The sequence below is a fragment of the Papaver somniferum genome, chromosome 1 (assembly GCF_003573695.1).
Source record: "Papaver somniferum cultivar HN1 chromosome 1, ASM357369v1, whole genome shotgun sequence".
NCBI lineage: Eukaryota > Viridiplantae > Streptophyta > Magnoliopsida > Ranunculales > Papaveraceae > Papaver > Papaver somniferum.
The window spans coordinates 222,880,315-222,896,976 of NC_039358.1; the positions used below are offsets into that span (position 1 = coordinate 222,880,315).

At 36.9% G+C, this 16,662-nt stretch overlaps 1 protein-coding gene and 1 long non-coding RNA gene across 4 annotated transcripts; both read right to left on the minus strand.

Annotated features, from left to right (window-relative positions):
• Nucleotides 1–414: 414 nt before the first annotated feature.
• On the minus strand, nt 415–6,140 carry LOC113316886. Of its 3 annotated transcripts, XR_003343061.1 has the most exons (10): nt 5,938–6,140; nt 5,774–5,781; nt 5,646–5,675; nt 3,736–4,818; nt 3,557–3,627; nt 2,529–3,026; nt 2,404–2,436; nt 1,162–1,215; nt 1,021–1,070; nt 415–802 (listed from the first exon to the last, which is right to left on the minus strand). It is a non-coding gene; the product is annotated as an uncharacterized LOC113316886 (long non-coding RNA). The 3 variants fall into 3 exon arrangements; XR_003343058.1 differs by lacking the exon at nt 5,774–5,781; XR_003343068.1 differs by lacking the exons at nt 5,646–5,675; nt 5,938–6,140 and having other exon boundaries at nt 5,774–5,803.
• Nucleotides 6,141–9,745: 3,605 nt separating this feature from the next.
• On the minus strand, nt 9,746–11,518 carry LOC113361083. Its single transcript, XM_026604454.1, has 2 exons — nt 10,157–11,518; nt 9,746–10,051 (listed from the first exon to the last, which is right to left on the minus strand). Exons 1-2 carry the CDS (start codon nt 11,516–11,518, stop codon nt 9,746–9,748), a joined length of 1,668 nt encoding a protein of 555 aa, XP_026460239.1.
• Nucleotides 11,519–16,662: the final 5,144 nt, after the last annotated feature.

Here is a 16,662-nt window from a genome sequence, read left to right on the forward strand (position 1 = left end):
CACAAAGAGAATGAGAAGGAAAACTTGGAATCATTTCTTTTCCACTAGCAGCAACATACCCATTCATTAATTCATGGCAACAAACACAAATCCAAGTTTGGCAAACAATCACTAGTGAAAAACAGCCGATTTAAGATAGTCAGGTAGTGTCGTTTTAACAAGTTAAACGGTACTTTCGGAGTGCTGTTGAAAGTGCCGTAGATTCAGTGTCTTTTTCTGGAACGACACTTTCAGAATGCCCCTGAATGACGATGCTTTCTGAGTGCCGCTACGCACGACATCTGGATATCGTCGTAGATTTGATTTTTTTTAATATAAAAAAATTAGTCAGATCTGGCTAGCTGACTCCAGTTATTCTGACTGAGCTGAAATAAATTTGTTTCAAATTCAAATTGTACTAAAATGAAACTCAAATTAAACTGCAATTTAAATGACAATTCAAATTCAAATTCAAATGACAATTACTCAAGTTCTCAAATTCAAGTTCAAATTCTATATAGAACCTGATTCGTCTAATACCAAATGACAGCCCGATTACATTGAACTGTACTCATAAATTTAGTCCAAAATCATTAAAAAAAACTTCTAATTATTAAGGTTTCTTTAAGTCCTAAGAATTTCAACAACAATTTCAGTCATTAGGATCTTGGTACTAGCTTGCGTGAGAGCATAACTGTAGACGCACAACTCTTTCAACCGTTTGTACATCCAACAGGAACAACGATCTTACCATCAACCATGACATCAGTTAGCCTCATAAGACCATCGGGAACAGAGTGCCAGCATCCATGAAGGTATCAAACTACATTCAGAAGAATAGTAAGTCAGACCTATATGCTAGGTTTACATGACTTTAAACATAATTTACACGGATATGGTCTAATATACCCATCATCAAGACAACAACAACAACAACATTTACATAATGACTTCATTCCTAACATCAATAGGGAGATAAACAAATAAACCATATATAGGCAGTGAAAACCATAGGCATGATGAGTATGCAAAGACACATACCTCGGAGAAACATTGTGATTGAATATCTACAACCGACATTCAGCTAGTTCCTGACATCATCAAGAAGTGAATGAATCTCCATATGCATAAAGAAGATAAAAAACAACAACAAATAAACAAGGATTGAACGAGCGTTATTACCTAAGGATCCCCATCCGAATATTCATCATCTGCACACTCAGCTAGTGCTAGTTCCTGACAGTATCAAGAAGGGAATGAATATCCATAAGCATGTGCAACATATAAACTACTGTTGTGCTAAACTATTTTAGTGCATACTGGCTCAAACACAAAAATTCTTCTTTAAAGATTCCGAGAATGAGTAACTTCTTTATTTCATGTTCACGGCATTGAGATCTGATACAATTGTTCAAATGACTGTAATCTGTAAAGTTAAGGAAAAGTTGTCACACAAACCTAACATTTTCTAACTATTGGTTTAAGATCAGACTCCTAATGTACCTATAGTTCTCTATAGTGGAAGGAAGATAACAACTCTTATTAGCTAGCGAGAAAAGGCAAGCCCTGTACAGAGTGGGCTATTTCAAAATCATCACCTCCTCAAAGTTCTGCTAGAGAATGATCAAGTCTCAGCTGGTTTACGAGTAAAATCTCACCCATCAGCTTCATCAAGTAAAGGAGGCATATAATTGACATGGATAATGAGGGCTTCACTAACTCGCATCACAACATAACTAGAGCACAACACAAACATACATAACAACTGCAAATTCATAATCCAGCAAACCAGAATCGACTTGACGGGCCATATGGGACAACAATGAGTGGATGACTTTACCAAGTCACACTTCCTCAACACTGACACAACTCACCACCAGTCCCCAGTATAACCCTGAGTATCAAAATTATAGCCCCAAATCTAAAATTTGTTTACAAATCAGGAAACTACACATATAGATATAGTAAGATCAACAGGGTTAATACTAAAGATGTCTGCAACATCAATTTCTTCTTTGCTAATAACTACATTCTCGAGCATAGAAATTATGATCCACATGAACATTTTAGCATACCTAGAAATATTTTAATGCAATCTTTTGTTTCAACACCAACATCTGAAGAAAATGTAGTTGTGCATAGATATTGCATATATGACTCAAAAAAAGAAACAACGATGAGTATACTAAACAAAGGGAGGAAACAAAAACAAAATTATTGAACTGTAAAAAAGAAGCAGACGACAACACTTGTTGAGATAAATATACAGGACAACATAGTGTGATTATCTAACCCTAGAGAGTATCTTAATTGCAAAGTGTATGTAAGTTTGCATTACTGTTCAGCAATTAACGCATGTATAGTAAGAAGAAAAGAAGCTTTCATTGAAAGGGACAAACATTTTATTGAAACGAGCATTATTACCTGATCATATACATCCAAATACTCATCATCTCCCTGAAAGCATCAAGAAGTGAATGAATGTTCAAATCTCTTTTCACATAAAGAAGATTAAAAAATAAACAAGTCCTGAAACAACGCATTTTTACCTGAGCAATTCCACTCCAATAACCATCATCTCCAACCGTTTCTGAAATCAATGGAGCATCACTAGAGGTTGCAGTGAAGACATATGGATCTTCAAAAGCATTAATATGGGGGTCTGATCTTATAGGAGATTCCAAAACTAGATTCCAATACTTTCTTGTCAAATCGCTGCAGTAAAAAACTTGGCTAGCTTGAGAAGCATGGATGAACGGCTCGTCTTCTTCCTTTGAGCTTCTCGCAAACTTTTCAAAATTGACAAACCTCAACTTTGTCTCTCGATCCACATATGATCCATGTACTTTGTCTTCGACTCGCGCCCAATCACAATAAAAAAACAACTTCTGTGAAAACTCTGTAGTCTAGTTCAAGTATCTTTTTCAGAATGCCGTAGTATGTAGTATCGTCATCGACAAGGTTAGTATCCCTGGAACTTGCTCTAAAGCTGGTGCAAGCATTCATTGTGACTCCACTATTTTGTGTAGTCAAATGTTTTTCTGCATCTGCTGTATAGAATAGATAGCCATTAATACAATAAGAACTATACGAAACTGTGTGGAACGTCGGCCCAATTGCGAGCCTACGAAATTCTGTCACGGGAGTGCCTTCAAGTTGTCCTCTCAACCATGCGATGTGCTTCTACAGTAACCATATAGTATAAGAGGGTCCAAAGAAAATAACCAGCAGAAATGTGAATACCTATAATTATATGTTATATCAAATGGCAAATGAATAACCAAATTACCGAGAAGCAAACAGAAATTGCATAAAACTATCATCAGCACACCTACTATTTTTGGAGTAACATACATATCCAAGAAAATGCTCCATTAATGTTACGAATGAGCAGGGTAGGTATCTCATACTATCATAAGTAATAAGGATATTAAGACAGTAGACCGACATAATAAGTATCGTTCAGGTAACTAGACTAATTATCTTTCAGTGAAATGATTAAGTCATGTTGGTTGATCGAAGTCCTTGCATTGAATCACAAGGTACACTACAAACAAAGCTTAACAGTATCAACTACCTGGATATTTGCTCCAGATCTTGTCTGTAGGATTTAATTGTTTCACCTCCCTTGCCAACGATCAGACCAACCTGCATATATATTGTGCTTGTATATTAGACATAGTAAAGATACCCACGGATTGTGGTCAAAACAGCTCGCATTCTAATTTACTAAAAAAAAAGCAACAAGGACCAAACCTTCTCATTTGGGACTTGTATCTGAATCTAATTCAACAGGTTTGGTTGTTGCATATCTATCAGCTTCAGCATCTCTTGTGATTTGAATTTTAGCTCCTGAATCCTGCAATAACCGAATGGTCTCTCGAGCTTTGCCTATAAGAACACCAACCTGCCAAGAGGTCGCATAATTTTCTTTTGTCAGATTTCATACATCACTTCCTGCTTTTTAGTCAAATTATTGTTCCATTATATGGCGACGCCGCGTAATACCATCTCTTTCAATACTATGTAGATCTTTAACTGCTTTCCTTGCTCTCCTCCCTCTCACCCTGGCTGCTTTATCTTTATCATCACTAACCATGTCCACAAAAGCCTCCCAATCTTTCTTCTTATGATTTCTTGGCCTCTTGGATTTTTTTCAGCAAGAGCAGCACCAGCTGTATCACACATTCTCCTGAGAGGAGTCTTCCCATTCCTCCAAGCTTTGTTTGCCATTTTTATAGCTTTGTCCTTGAAAAATTCAGGCACGTTGTACACATTCTTGATTGCTCTCCAAACTTCTTCCTTGAGTTCCGGAGGAACTTTCCTCCAGGTAACATAAGATGGTGACACAATACTCTTAGCAATCATTCCAACTTTCGTGGAATGCGCCTTTGAATCTCCAATGGGTTGTCCAAGTGCATTGAATGCAACTGGAAGTAGGTGATCAACTGCATAAAACCAATATACTTAATTAGAAATTATAACTTGACGTTATTACCATTCCTATGTTATTACCATCACTATAAAGGAAGGAAATTGAAAGACACAACTATGTTATTATCATTCCTGCTTTCTTGAGAACTTTGAGTTTCATTGACAGATTGTTGGAATGCCGCATGCCACTGATCCTCAGTACGTACACTTCCCACTGGTTCATTACTGTGACCATCATTTGGACTTTGGAGAGTTCTCACCATCAGATGAAGACAAATGTTCACTCCTAGAACCTGGACTTGCAGAAGCATTGAGCAAGGGAGTAGGCCAGCCACTTGCAGTTGACCTACTAGTTGTAGGCTGAGATCGACTGCAACTTCCGCTACTAAGTCTCACCATAGTCATCTAAAATCAAAAAGAAATCATAACCCACAACTTCAGAACATATTAACATACCACTTTAGTAAAAAGTTCAGATTTTTCATCATTAAGATCATCTGAAAACATATTTAGATATTAATCATAAAAATCATGATATAAATTGCATAAACCCTAAACATGACAAATCAAATAGAAATCATAAACCAGAACATATAAAGCCATGTAATTTCAGAAAATTTCAGATTTTACTTCATTAAGAATATCTGAAAACATATAGAGATGCTAATCATACAAATCATGATATAATTGAATAATAAAAACCCTAAACATGTTATTAATCATTCAATACAAAAAAATAACAAATCCTAAAGTTACTTAACATGATCTTCATACCCAATTTTTTTTACCAATTCAAGCATAAATAGCCTTGAGATATCGATTAAATCGAGCACCAAAAATGCAGGGAGATATGAACTCGATAAAGGAGAAATAAACAAGATACTTGTATAAAATGTTTACAAAGAACATGATGTCTATGTTCATATAACGTGAAAGTTACAAGACCTACACTACTTGAATCTGATATGAAAACACCCTAAAAATTTTCCCAGCAAAACCAGTTAGCTACTTTGTACCAATACTATTGCTTAATTGTATACAAATTGATACTATTGCTTAACAAACAAACAACTTAAAACATCTACATTCCAGTGATTACCATTTAACATTTCATTTCAACATCAAAAAATTGTCTCACAGTCACTGCTCACACTTCTCTCGATCTTCATACCCAATCAGACAAACAATTAGACACTACAAAATATATGATTTTCATAGTAAAGTGATTTTACCTCAAGATCTTGCAGAAATCAAGTAAAACCCTGTCAACAAACAAAAACAAACGATAATTAAAACCAACAATTAGACAAAACAATTAGAAACTACAAAATATATGATTTTCATACTAAGGTGATTTTACCTCAAGATCTTGCAGAAATCAAGTAAAACCATGTCAATAGACAAAAACAAACGATAATTAAAACCAACAATTAAACAAGAGGAATAAGAAAAGAAAACAGAAACGAGGATTTTTTTTTTTTTTTTTGCAAACCCTAACTTTAAAATTAAAAACCCTAACTTTACCTTGGACAAAATCAAGATTGAATCTGGTTTTGATAATGGCTGGTTTCAATGAAAATGGTTCAATGGTGTGATTTTTTTCTCTGATTTGGGGTTTGGGTGAGAGCTGGAGTGAGGGGTTTGGGTGAGGGAGTACTGAGGGGTTTGAAAAGAGACGAACACGACTAAATAAAGAGACGATGGAAACATAAAAAGAATGTATTCCTCGATAATAACGAAGGACACTTGTTTCATCTCAGCCGTTCCAACAAACAAGTTACTTCTAACCACACAAACTGGCAGGAATCTTCGCGCCAAAAATATATGTAGAAGTGAAACGAAACTACACCTTGCGTCGTTGTGGAAGTCAACTAAAGTCTAACCTCTAGGACGACTTGACTTTAGTCAGCAACAAAATCATTTGTGTCGTTGTAAAAGTCAACTAAAGTCCAACTATAACGACAACTTGATTTTAGACAACGACGCGTTCGACGTATTGTGGTTTTGAGACATTAGATTTTTGTGTCGTCATTATGTCTCAAATAGCCTCTTTTCCACTAATGAATTCTGAATAAGAAAACAATCCACTTCACAATCTTAGAAATCAAATTTGCAATTAGGAATGATTATGCCCAAATAAGAAAAAAAGAATTGCTCCAAGAAGATGAGTAGTAAACCTACCTCAAAATAGCTCAATCCTAACATACTTTCTTTTCCTTAGATCCCTTCTCATTCCCTAGCTTCCACTCTAGGAAAAATATCTGATATATATAATCCATATGTTTCGACTTCTAGTTCGGTCTTTTCATTTTCCATTGGTTATTAAACCCATACTTCTCAATTTACTCTCCTGTTCTCAAATTCATTTGCAAAACATGTATAAGTGATGGTTATTCCCACCCTAGCCCTACTACCAAAATAATGGGGTGGAATACAACTATTTACATTTCTAATCTAGCCTATACAGAAACTTCTCTTGGCTAGTGACGCATATAACTAGTGTTAAAAGGTACGATGCTAGCATAACGATAAATACAGGACATTTTAAAACATACGCCAAGACCAAACTTCGCATTTGGTCAAAATTTAGCAATCAAAATGGAGATTATCGAAAACGGTTGAAACCCGACCCTAAACACATATAAAATGGGTAAATGAAAATGGAGGGTATCACATCCTCCAACCCTTATAAGAATTTTGTCATGAAATTAAGATGCTCATACCTTTATAAGACTCGGATACTTCTTTTTCATTTCGGACTCAAGCTCCCAAGTTGCCTCTTCGGAACCATGATACTTCCATAACACTTTGACAAGCCGAATCGTCTTGTTCCGTAGTGCTTGTTCCTTTTCGTCTAGAATACGAATGGGTGCCTCTTCGTACGTAGCACCATCCTGAACTTATAAGCCTTTCCAATCAATGATGTGTGACTCATCCGGTTTGTACAACCGCAAAACAGAGATATGAAAAATGTTATGAGCTTTTTCCATTTGCGCCGGTAAATCAAGTTCATAAGAAATTTCGCCGACCCGTTTCGTGATCTTGAAAGGTCCAATATACTTTGGTGCTAACTTACCCTTATTTCCAAAACGAACTACGCCTTTTCGAGGGTTTACACGGACAAAAACGCTTTCGCCTACAGAAAAAGACAAGGGTCTTTTCCTATTGTCAGCATAACTCTTTTGCTTACTTTGGGCAGCTAGTAGTCGTTTTCGAATGATCTGAATTTTCTCTGTAGTCTCACGAACATACTCAGGTCCAAGAAGACTCTTCTCGCCAACTTCATCCCAACAAACATGTGATCTACAAGGACGCCCATAGAGTGCTTCAAACGGCGCCATGCCAATGCTAGCTTGGTAACTATTATTGTAAGAGAATTCAATCAATGGTAAATGATCGATCCAGCTCCCCTTAAATTCTAATGCGCAAGCACGTAACATATCTTCAAGAATACGAATTACTCGCTCAGATTGTCCATCGGTCTGCGGACGGAATGCAATACTAAGGCACAAAGTCGTATCCATAGATTTCTGGAAGCTTTCCCAAAACGTAGATGTGAAACGGGGATCTCTATCTGACACAATGGACAAAGGAACTCCATGAATTCTTAGAATTTCCTTTACATACAGTTGGCTTAGAGTTCTAAGAGTGTATGTCTTCTTAATAGGAAGGAAATGGGCTGACTTTGTTAGGCGATCAACTATTACCCATACGGTGTCGCGGACTGATGTGGTTCGAGGTAGTTCAGTGACGAAGTCCATGGTTATATGCTCCCACTTCCATTCCGCAACCAGCAAAGGTTGTAGTAGTCCCGACGGTCTACGATGTTCTATCTTCACTTGCTGACAAGTTAGACACCGAGATACATATTCAACAACATCCTTCTTCATGCCACTCCACCAAAATTTCCTTCTCAAGTCCTTGTACATTTTTGATTCACCGGGATGAACTGAGTATTTAGACTTGTGTGCTTCATCCATAACCTTCCTCCTTAGTTTTTCAGCTACAACTAGCCTCCCAAAATATCTCATCCCGCCGTCAGATTGGATTGCATATCCATCAGGTCCAGTACCATCCACAATTTTTCTACAGATTTCATTTAAATCGTCACTATTCTTTTGAATTTCCACTATCTCCTGAATAAGAACAGGTTGCACTTGCACAATTAAATTGCAAGCATAAACTATAGTTTCTTTCTCTTGTAGGCTCAAACCTTCCACTGCTTCATATAGCTTCCAAGTATAAATACCCAAACTAGCTAGTGTTCCTCTTGATTTCCTACTCAAAGCGTCAGCAACAACATTTGCTTTACCTGGATGGTATTGCAAATTAAACTCATAATCCTTGATAAACTCCATCCAACGTCGTTGCCTTATATTCAGATCCCTTTGAGTAAAGATGTATCGCAAGCTTTTATGGTCAGAAAAGATCTCGAACTTTTCGCCATAAAGATAATGTCTCCAAATCTTTGAAGCAAAGACAATGGCCGCCAGTTCCAAATCGTAAGTCGGGTAATTCTGCTCATGAGACTTCAACTGTCTAGAAGCATATGCCACTACTCGTCCACGCTGCATTAGCACACACCCAAGTCCTTTCAAGGACGCGTCGCTGAAAATGACATAACCCACTCCACTTTCTGGTGTAACTAGGACTGGTGCTGATGTTAACTTTTCCTTCAAAGTCTGAAACGAAGTATCACATTCTGTATTCCAAACAAATTTCATCCCTTTCCTTGTCAACTTCGTTAACGGTGCTGCGAGACTTGAGAAACCTTCCACGAATCTTCTGTAATAACCCGCTAAGCCGAGGAAGCTTCAAATTTCAAACACGTTATTTGGTTTCTCCCATTTGAGTACAGCTTCAATTTTGGATGGATCCACACATATTCCATCTTTGGTAACTACATGACCCAAAAATTGCACCTTTTGAATCCAAAATTCACAATTGCTAAATTTGGCATACAACTGGTGGTTCCTTAAAGTCTCCGTAGTAATCCGTAGATATTCAGCATGCTCCTCTTTGGTCTTGGAATAAATCAAAACGTCATCTATGAATACCACGATGAATTTATCCAAGAAGGGTCGGCAAACACGATGCATCAAATCCATGAAAGCAGCTGGAGCATTAGTAAGTCGGAAGGGCATGGCACGAAATTCAAAGTGTCCATATCGTGTCCGGAAGGCAATCTTGGTATATCTTCACATCGAATCAGAAGTTGGTGATAACCAGATCTCAAATCAATCTTCGAGAAGAATTTTGCTCCCTTAAGTTGATCAAACAAGTCATCTATTCTTGGTAGTGGGTATCTATTCTTCACAGTAAAAGCATCTAACTAGCGGTAATCAATACACAAACTAAGAGACTCATCTTTCTTATTTACAAAGAGAACACGTGCACCCCAAGGAGAAGTACTAGTTTGGATAAAACCCTTCTCTTGTAATTCTGACAGTTGCTTGTCGAGTTCCTTAAGTTCTGCCGGTGCCATACGGTACGGTGTCACTGAAATCGGTGTCGTCCCCAGAAGAAGATCGATTGTAAACTCAACTTCACCCTTCGGCGGTATTCCCGGTAAATTATCAGGAAAAACATCAACATAATCTCTAACTATTGGAATTTCCTCAATAGTAACTTCACTAGGCTAACTGTCACTATTCATATGAGCTAAAAAGTTAAGACTACGAGAAAACTTTGATCGTATACCACACGAGATAATACTAGTAAGGATTTCGGAAGAATACCTTACAGCATCAAAATAAAAGGATGCACCATCCTTGGAAAGAAAAGTAATTCTTTTCCTATAACAGTCCACTAATGCTCGGTATTTCGCAAGCCAATCCATGCCCAAAATAACATCGAATGATGTCATTCCTAAGACAATAAGGTCTCCTGATAGTTCTTGGTCACCAACCCGAACTATACAAGCCCGACAAATACGACCTAGACTAACACTTGCAACTGTTGTTATCACATGAAACATTTTCTCTAATGGTTCAGAATGCAAATCCAAACGTAAAACAACCCGATCAGAGAAAAAGGAATGAGTAGCACCCGGATCGAATAAAACTTTAACCCAAGAATTGAATAGAAGAAGTGTACCTTCAACTACAGCATTGTCGGAATCTCCCTTAGTCTCTACTGTTGCAAACACCTTTCCTTGTTGATTAGTCGATGGCGCTGATCTCGCTTGATTAGGCATGTTGTGTGGAGCGTTGTTACCACGATTACTGTGTCGAAACCTTTGTCTGTTAAGAAGAGGGAAACTCCCACGAAGATGTCCAGGCTTTCGGCACTCATAACAAGTCCTTTCTTGCACATTATTGCTGTGAACCACTTCGTATCCACTCTTCGGTGCATTTTCTGGCCTTGGCTTCTTAGGAGGCTCCTTTTTGTTTTTAAAGTTACTTCTCTTTCGATCCTTACCTTCTCGAAACTCTTTGTAGGCAGCCTCAATAATCAATGCCCTCTCAAATATTTCATTACGACTCGTGAGCATTTGTTGTGCAAGCTTGAAACGAATATCTTGAAGCAGCCCCTTTTGGTACTTAATTGCCTTCAACTGCTCAGTTTTCACCATATCAGTAGCATACCGAGATAGTTCCTCGAACCTCATATCATACTCCAAAACGGACAAGCCCTCCTTCTCTTGATCCAACTGTATAAACTCCAAAATTTTGGCATTTTTCAAAGCCACCAGAAAGAACTTTTGGAGGAAAAGTTCCTTGAATTCATTCCAAGTAAGGTTCTGCATACCTTCCTTGGTTTTAGTCACTGTCCACCAATGACCAGCAGCATCTTGAAGGTAATACATAGCAATTTTAACTCGAAGACGATCCTCTACCTCAAGCAATTCCATTCGTTTCTCCATTTCTAGTAACCATTTTTCGGCATCCAAAGGATTTGGTGAACCCTTAAACGGTGCTGGCTTATACTTATGGAATTCATCCATCACCTTAAAATCATCACGTACCTGTGGACCTGATGTGCTTCCCTTATTAGCAAGCAAACTCTCAGTCATTTGCCGAATGGTTTTAGCTAACATTTGATTCCCATTCGCACCATTCTCAACAGATTCCTTATTGGTTTCAGGAGGTACATCTCCAGCCATATCATATATAGGATATAACAAACGATTCAAAGAGATACCTATATATTTAACTAACATTTCCACAGGGTTCAATAAGAATCACACGCATCAAGTAGCAATCAAGCTAACACTCCGAACAAACATAAGAAACGATCAATCAAACCGAACGTTCAAACAAACTTAAAAATCAATCAATCCAAGAGTTTTTATAAGAGAAAAAAAAATACTAATAAGGTCCCATGTAATATCTAACGCTCTGATACCAACTTGTAACACCCCAAAATTCGGATCATGGATTTAACACGAATTCTAGAGGTTACGGGCGGGTATCGAAGCCTAAACCTACTTCTTGGCTTATATTTTTTTTGTCCACAATTCAATATCCAGGCCTAATATAATTTAATTTGGAATCAATCTTCACCTCACTAATAAGTGTAAAATTCAAAGTACAAAAATGTAGAAATCAAATAGTACACAGTGGAAAAACTGGACAGAAATGTCGCAAAACTGACGTCTCAAACAACCTGCATTGTCGAGGCTCCACAGACTTCGTCAGAAGTCGGAATTCAGAGATTGACAACAATTTAGAAAGATCAAAGAACAACCTATCAAACCCATTTTGAAAATCCATATTCCGAGTTAAAATGATCGGTCAACAGTGTAGGCAAAGTAGGTCGCAGAACTGCAAAGCTACAGATTTCAGTTATGACATGCTGTGTTTCAGGTGACAAATCTCCTAAATTATAACTCTGAAAGCTAAGCCCTTTTAGCACATTATAGTGGAGATATATATGAACATTTCATGTCAAGGAAGTACTATCTAAATCCCTTCCTACTGGCGGCAGTTTCGCATACAAATGAGCACAGAAAACAGGTGACATAAAAGCATGGTTTTCAACATTAAGTTTTAAATAAAGCTTCCAAAGACGATCACCGTTCAACAAATCCTTCACATGTATGATAAAAACTTCTAAATAGTGGTTCATAAGCCTAAGTATTCCACATTTATTCTCTCAAAGTAAAACATCAAGTTACATGGAAATGAAAGAAAAGCAATGCACGCAACAACTTCTCACTTGCTTCGCCCTTCGATAAAATCTGCAAAATCGTCAATTGGGGTGATATGATGGCTCAATAGTCTTACGTTCCCATCCTCAAAGAGATGCGGAAAACAAATCTCAGAAAAATGTGAGGAAAATATAAATAAGAAAAGATAGAACTTCAAATCGGCAGCGCATTCAACAAATATATTCACAAACCAATAAGGTCTCCGACAAATCAATTCATTTATATTTCGGTACATTGAGTCCACGACACGAAAACCTTGATTCGTACACCCACCTATTATTTTTCGGCACGGACAACCGCCATCGATGGTCGGGAACTACGTTCCCATGGGGATCATTACCCATTTCTCTATATCGGGGATCATACCCGGCGTAAGATGGAACTATGTTCCAACTAACGGAAGACATGAACTCAATAAGTTTTCTTCACAAAACTTGCTTTACTATCAACAAAGTGAAACTCATTTTCAAAAGCATACAAATGATTCACCATTTAATCAAACAACCCATCTGGAGTTATGAGTACAGTGCATATGGGGTTTAAAATCACCCAAATTCAGCAAGGTTTCATATTTGAAATCAATGTTTACAAACTTGTAAGAAGCAAAATTATTCAATGTAAAGTGACGACCAAAGACATATGTTAAAAATGTATTTAAAATCATCATTTCTGTTGTGTAAGAGCAGAACATGGTTTTATGTCTCAAAGGCTTGGAATGAATCAAATATCGCACATGCATATTTACAAACATCTTAAGTTCACAAAGAGAATGAGAAGGAAAACTTGGAATCATTTCTTTTCCACTAGCAGCAACATTCCCATTCATTAATTCATGGCAACAAACACAAATCCAAGTTTCGCAAACAGTTCCGAATAAGAAAACAATCCACTTCACAATTTTAGAAATCAAATTTGCAATTAGGAATGATTATGCCCAAATAAAAAAAAAATGCTCCAAGAGGATGAGTAGTAAACCTCAAAATAGCTCAATACTAGCAAACTTTCTTTTCCTTAGAACCCTTCTCATGCCCTAGCTTCCACTCTAGGAAAAATCTCTGATATATATAATCCATATGTTTCGATTTCTAGTTCGGTCTTTTCATTTTCCATTGGTTATTAAACCCATACTTCTCAATTTACTCTCCTGTTCTCAAATTCATTTTCAAAACATTTATAAGTGATGGTTATTCCCACCCTAGCCCTACTACCAAAATAATGGGGTGGAATACAATTATTTACATTTCTAATCTAGCCTATACAGAAACTTTTCTGGGCTAGTGTCGCATACAGACTAACTAGTGCTAAAAGGTACGATGCTAGCATAACGATAAATACAGGACATTTTAAAACATACGCCAAGACCAAACTTCCCATTTGGTCAAAATTTAGCAATCAAAATGGAGATTATCGAAAACGGTTGATACCCGACCCTAAACACATATAAAATGGGTAAATGAAAATGGAGGGTATCACAAAATGTGATTGTTTTATCTTAAATTTATGTAATTATCTGTCTTTATGTGTGTGTTCCTGCATCATATATTGATCAAGTCTTCGGAATAACAATCCTGAAGAATGATTAAATGTGAGTGTTTTATCTTATATTTATGTAATTTTCTGTCCTTCTGTGTGTGTTCCTGCATCAGATGTTAATCAAGTCTTCGGAACAAAAATCTTGAAGAATGATTATATTTGAATGTTTTATCTTAAATTAATGTAATCGTTTATCTTTAAGTCTTGTTGCAATCTATATATGATCTGATGTTCTATCTTTTATTTAATTAAAGTTTAACATAAATAAAAACTAAAATTCCACAAAATAGACAACAAGTTCAGAACCATTGAATAAAAAACCAAATCACTTGTCGTAGTAATCACGATTGCACTTAGCACGTTCAACAAGCCTTTAAACCCCTAGGTGACCCTATTGGACGAGTTATAATCTCGTGAGGGTTTACACAGAGATTTTTCCACAAAATCTACATTAACATTTATTAAACTTTCAATCTTCACTGGATGAAACAGATGAATTGTACGGCGATTGATACTCTGGAATTTTGGATACCATGAAATTATAGCTTTCATCAAATGTGAATGCTTCACCCTTTTCCTCAAAATAACGCGCTTTAACGACTTCGTGCTACAATAAGACAACACAATATACTTATTGTTGTAATTCAAAATCACTGAATTTAGTTTTGTACAAAAGCAATTCTAAAATACTTACAAATTGTTGAGGGGACATGGTAATATGGCTGATAGACGCATTTTTGTGTCTAATATAATCTCAATTGTATATATTTTTAGTGCTCGATTTTGTACTTATTTTGGTTATTTTATGTCTTTATAGGTATTTTGGAGAAATAAGCTTTTGCGGCGAAATTGGCTGAGAATGCGGCGTTTGGACCTCCGTTGATAAAGTACCGGAAGCGCCCCAGAAATACCCCGGAGGAACCCCGAAAAAGTGCGGAAAATGTCCCAGAAAAATCACTATACAGACCCTCGATTTTGGATAAGGGGTAACCTAATTACTATTTCCAGGCAGCTGCTAAAGGGAGAATAGCACAGGATAGGGGGACACCCACCTTCTTCACGTTTCAAATTAGAAATTTTGGCGGGAAACTATGTGCAGCGCCTGGCAAATTTTGGACGTGAAGCTTTGGCCAGTTTTAAAGAGATTCAACACCGGAAATTGATTGGGCTAGACTTGATATGACTTAACAAGTTCATTAGAAGCAATTGGACCGATCAACTTGGGCTAGAATGACCGGGAGAAGTGAATCAAAGTTCAACAGGGATACGTATTCTTTCTGTTTATTTTCAAAGATTTTGTGAAGAATTTTGGGAGAGTTTTACGCTGGATAAAGATGTACCTAGTCTTGTTCAAGTCAGAGGAGAAGTTTGGAGAGTTAGAATATGCCAGAAGACGCGTACAGAGAGGATTGAAGTGATATTTTCTCTCAACTGTTGACCGAAGAGAATAAAAAGAATATTCATAGATAAACTCGTATTTTGTGGGTTTTGCTGGGTATAAAAAGGTTGGTTCGAGTCTTAGAAAGGTTATCAAGAAGTTTAGGGAAGTTTAGAGACCACAGAGACGCAGCAGAGAGGCTGGAAGACGAAGAACAGGAAGCTGCAGGAAAGCTTCCTGCTGCTGCTCGAGGAGGAAGAAGAAGACGAAGAACGGACCCTCCAGGGCCGTCGTTCTTCAACATTGCTAGAAGCAGCAGACTTGCGTCGTTATTCAACAGCAGCAGACCAGCGTCGTTAATCAACAGCAGCGCTAAAGTATCGTTCTTTTCTGGACGCTTAAAGAGGGTCGTAGTTTCACTGTATTATATTTTTCACTCTTTTAATCATATTTTGAGCATCAAGTATGTATTTTGAGAACATGATTATTATGAGTAGCTAAAACCCAATACTGGGATGATGGAGGAAACCATTCTTTATGCATGAGTAATTTTATTTAATTCTTTTATGACTATTTGCACTATTATGAGTTTGATTTATGATTTTTCTTGATTATTTGTGATTTTATCTGATGATGTATGCTTAGTCCATGAGACTCTTGATGCATCATGCTTATGATTTACATCTAATACTTTACAAAATCTATTTTTCGCAAAGAAAAGAGTCGATATTTGTTATCATTATAAGCTATAATTGTCTAGAATTAATAGTTGATTCGCATGAGTATAAGAATTGGTGGAATCCTGAGTCCTAGTATCTCTTGATCCTGTGACAAATTTTGTATATATTTTTGTTTTAAAAATCTTTTCAAGACCGAGCAACGAATCCTTATTTACCGCAATCGAAATACTACAACAATGGCTGGCATTGAAGATCCGTTGTTGAATAGCTATAAAATCGCAAACGACTTTTTGGATAATCTGGTACCTATCATGAATTTGTTGAATACTTCTTCTCTTTCGATTCCCATAATCTTATCTATATTGGTTATATACCTTCGCCCAAAAGATTTCGGGCTCTGGCATTATAGAGGGGTGATCTACTACGTACTCGAGTTTCTGTGTACCATGCTTGATGATTGCCAAATCTTCAATTGAATTAAATGATCCCATGGTTTTGTTTGTATA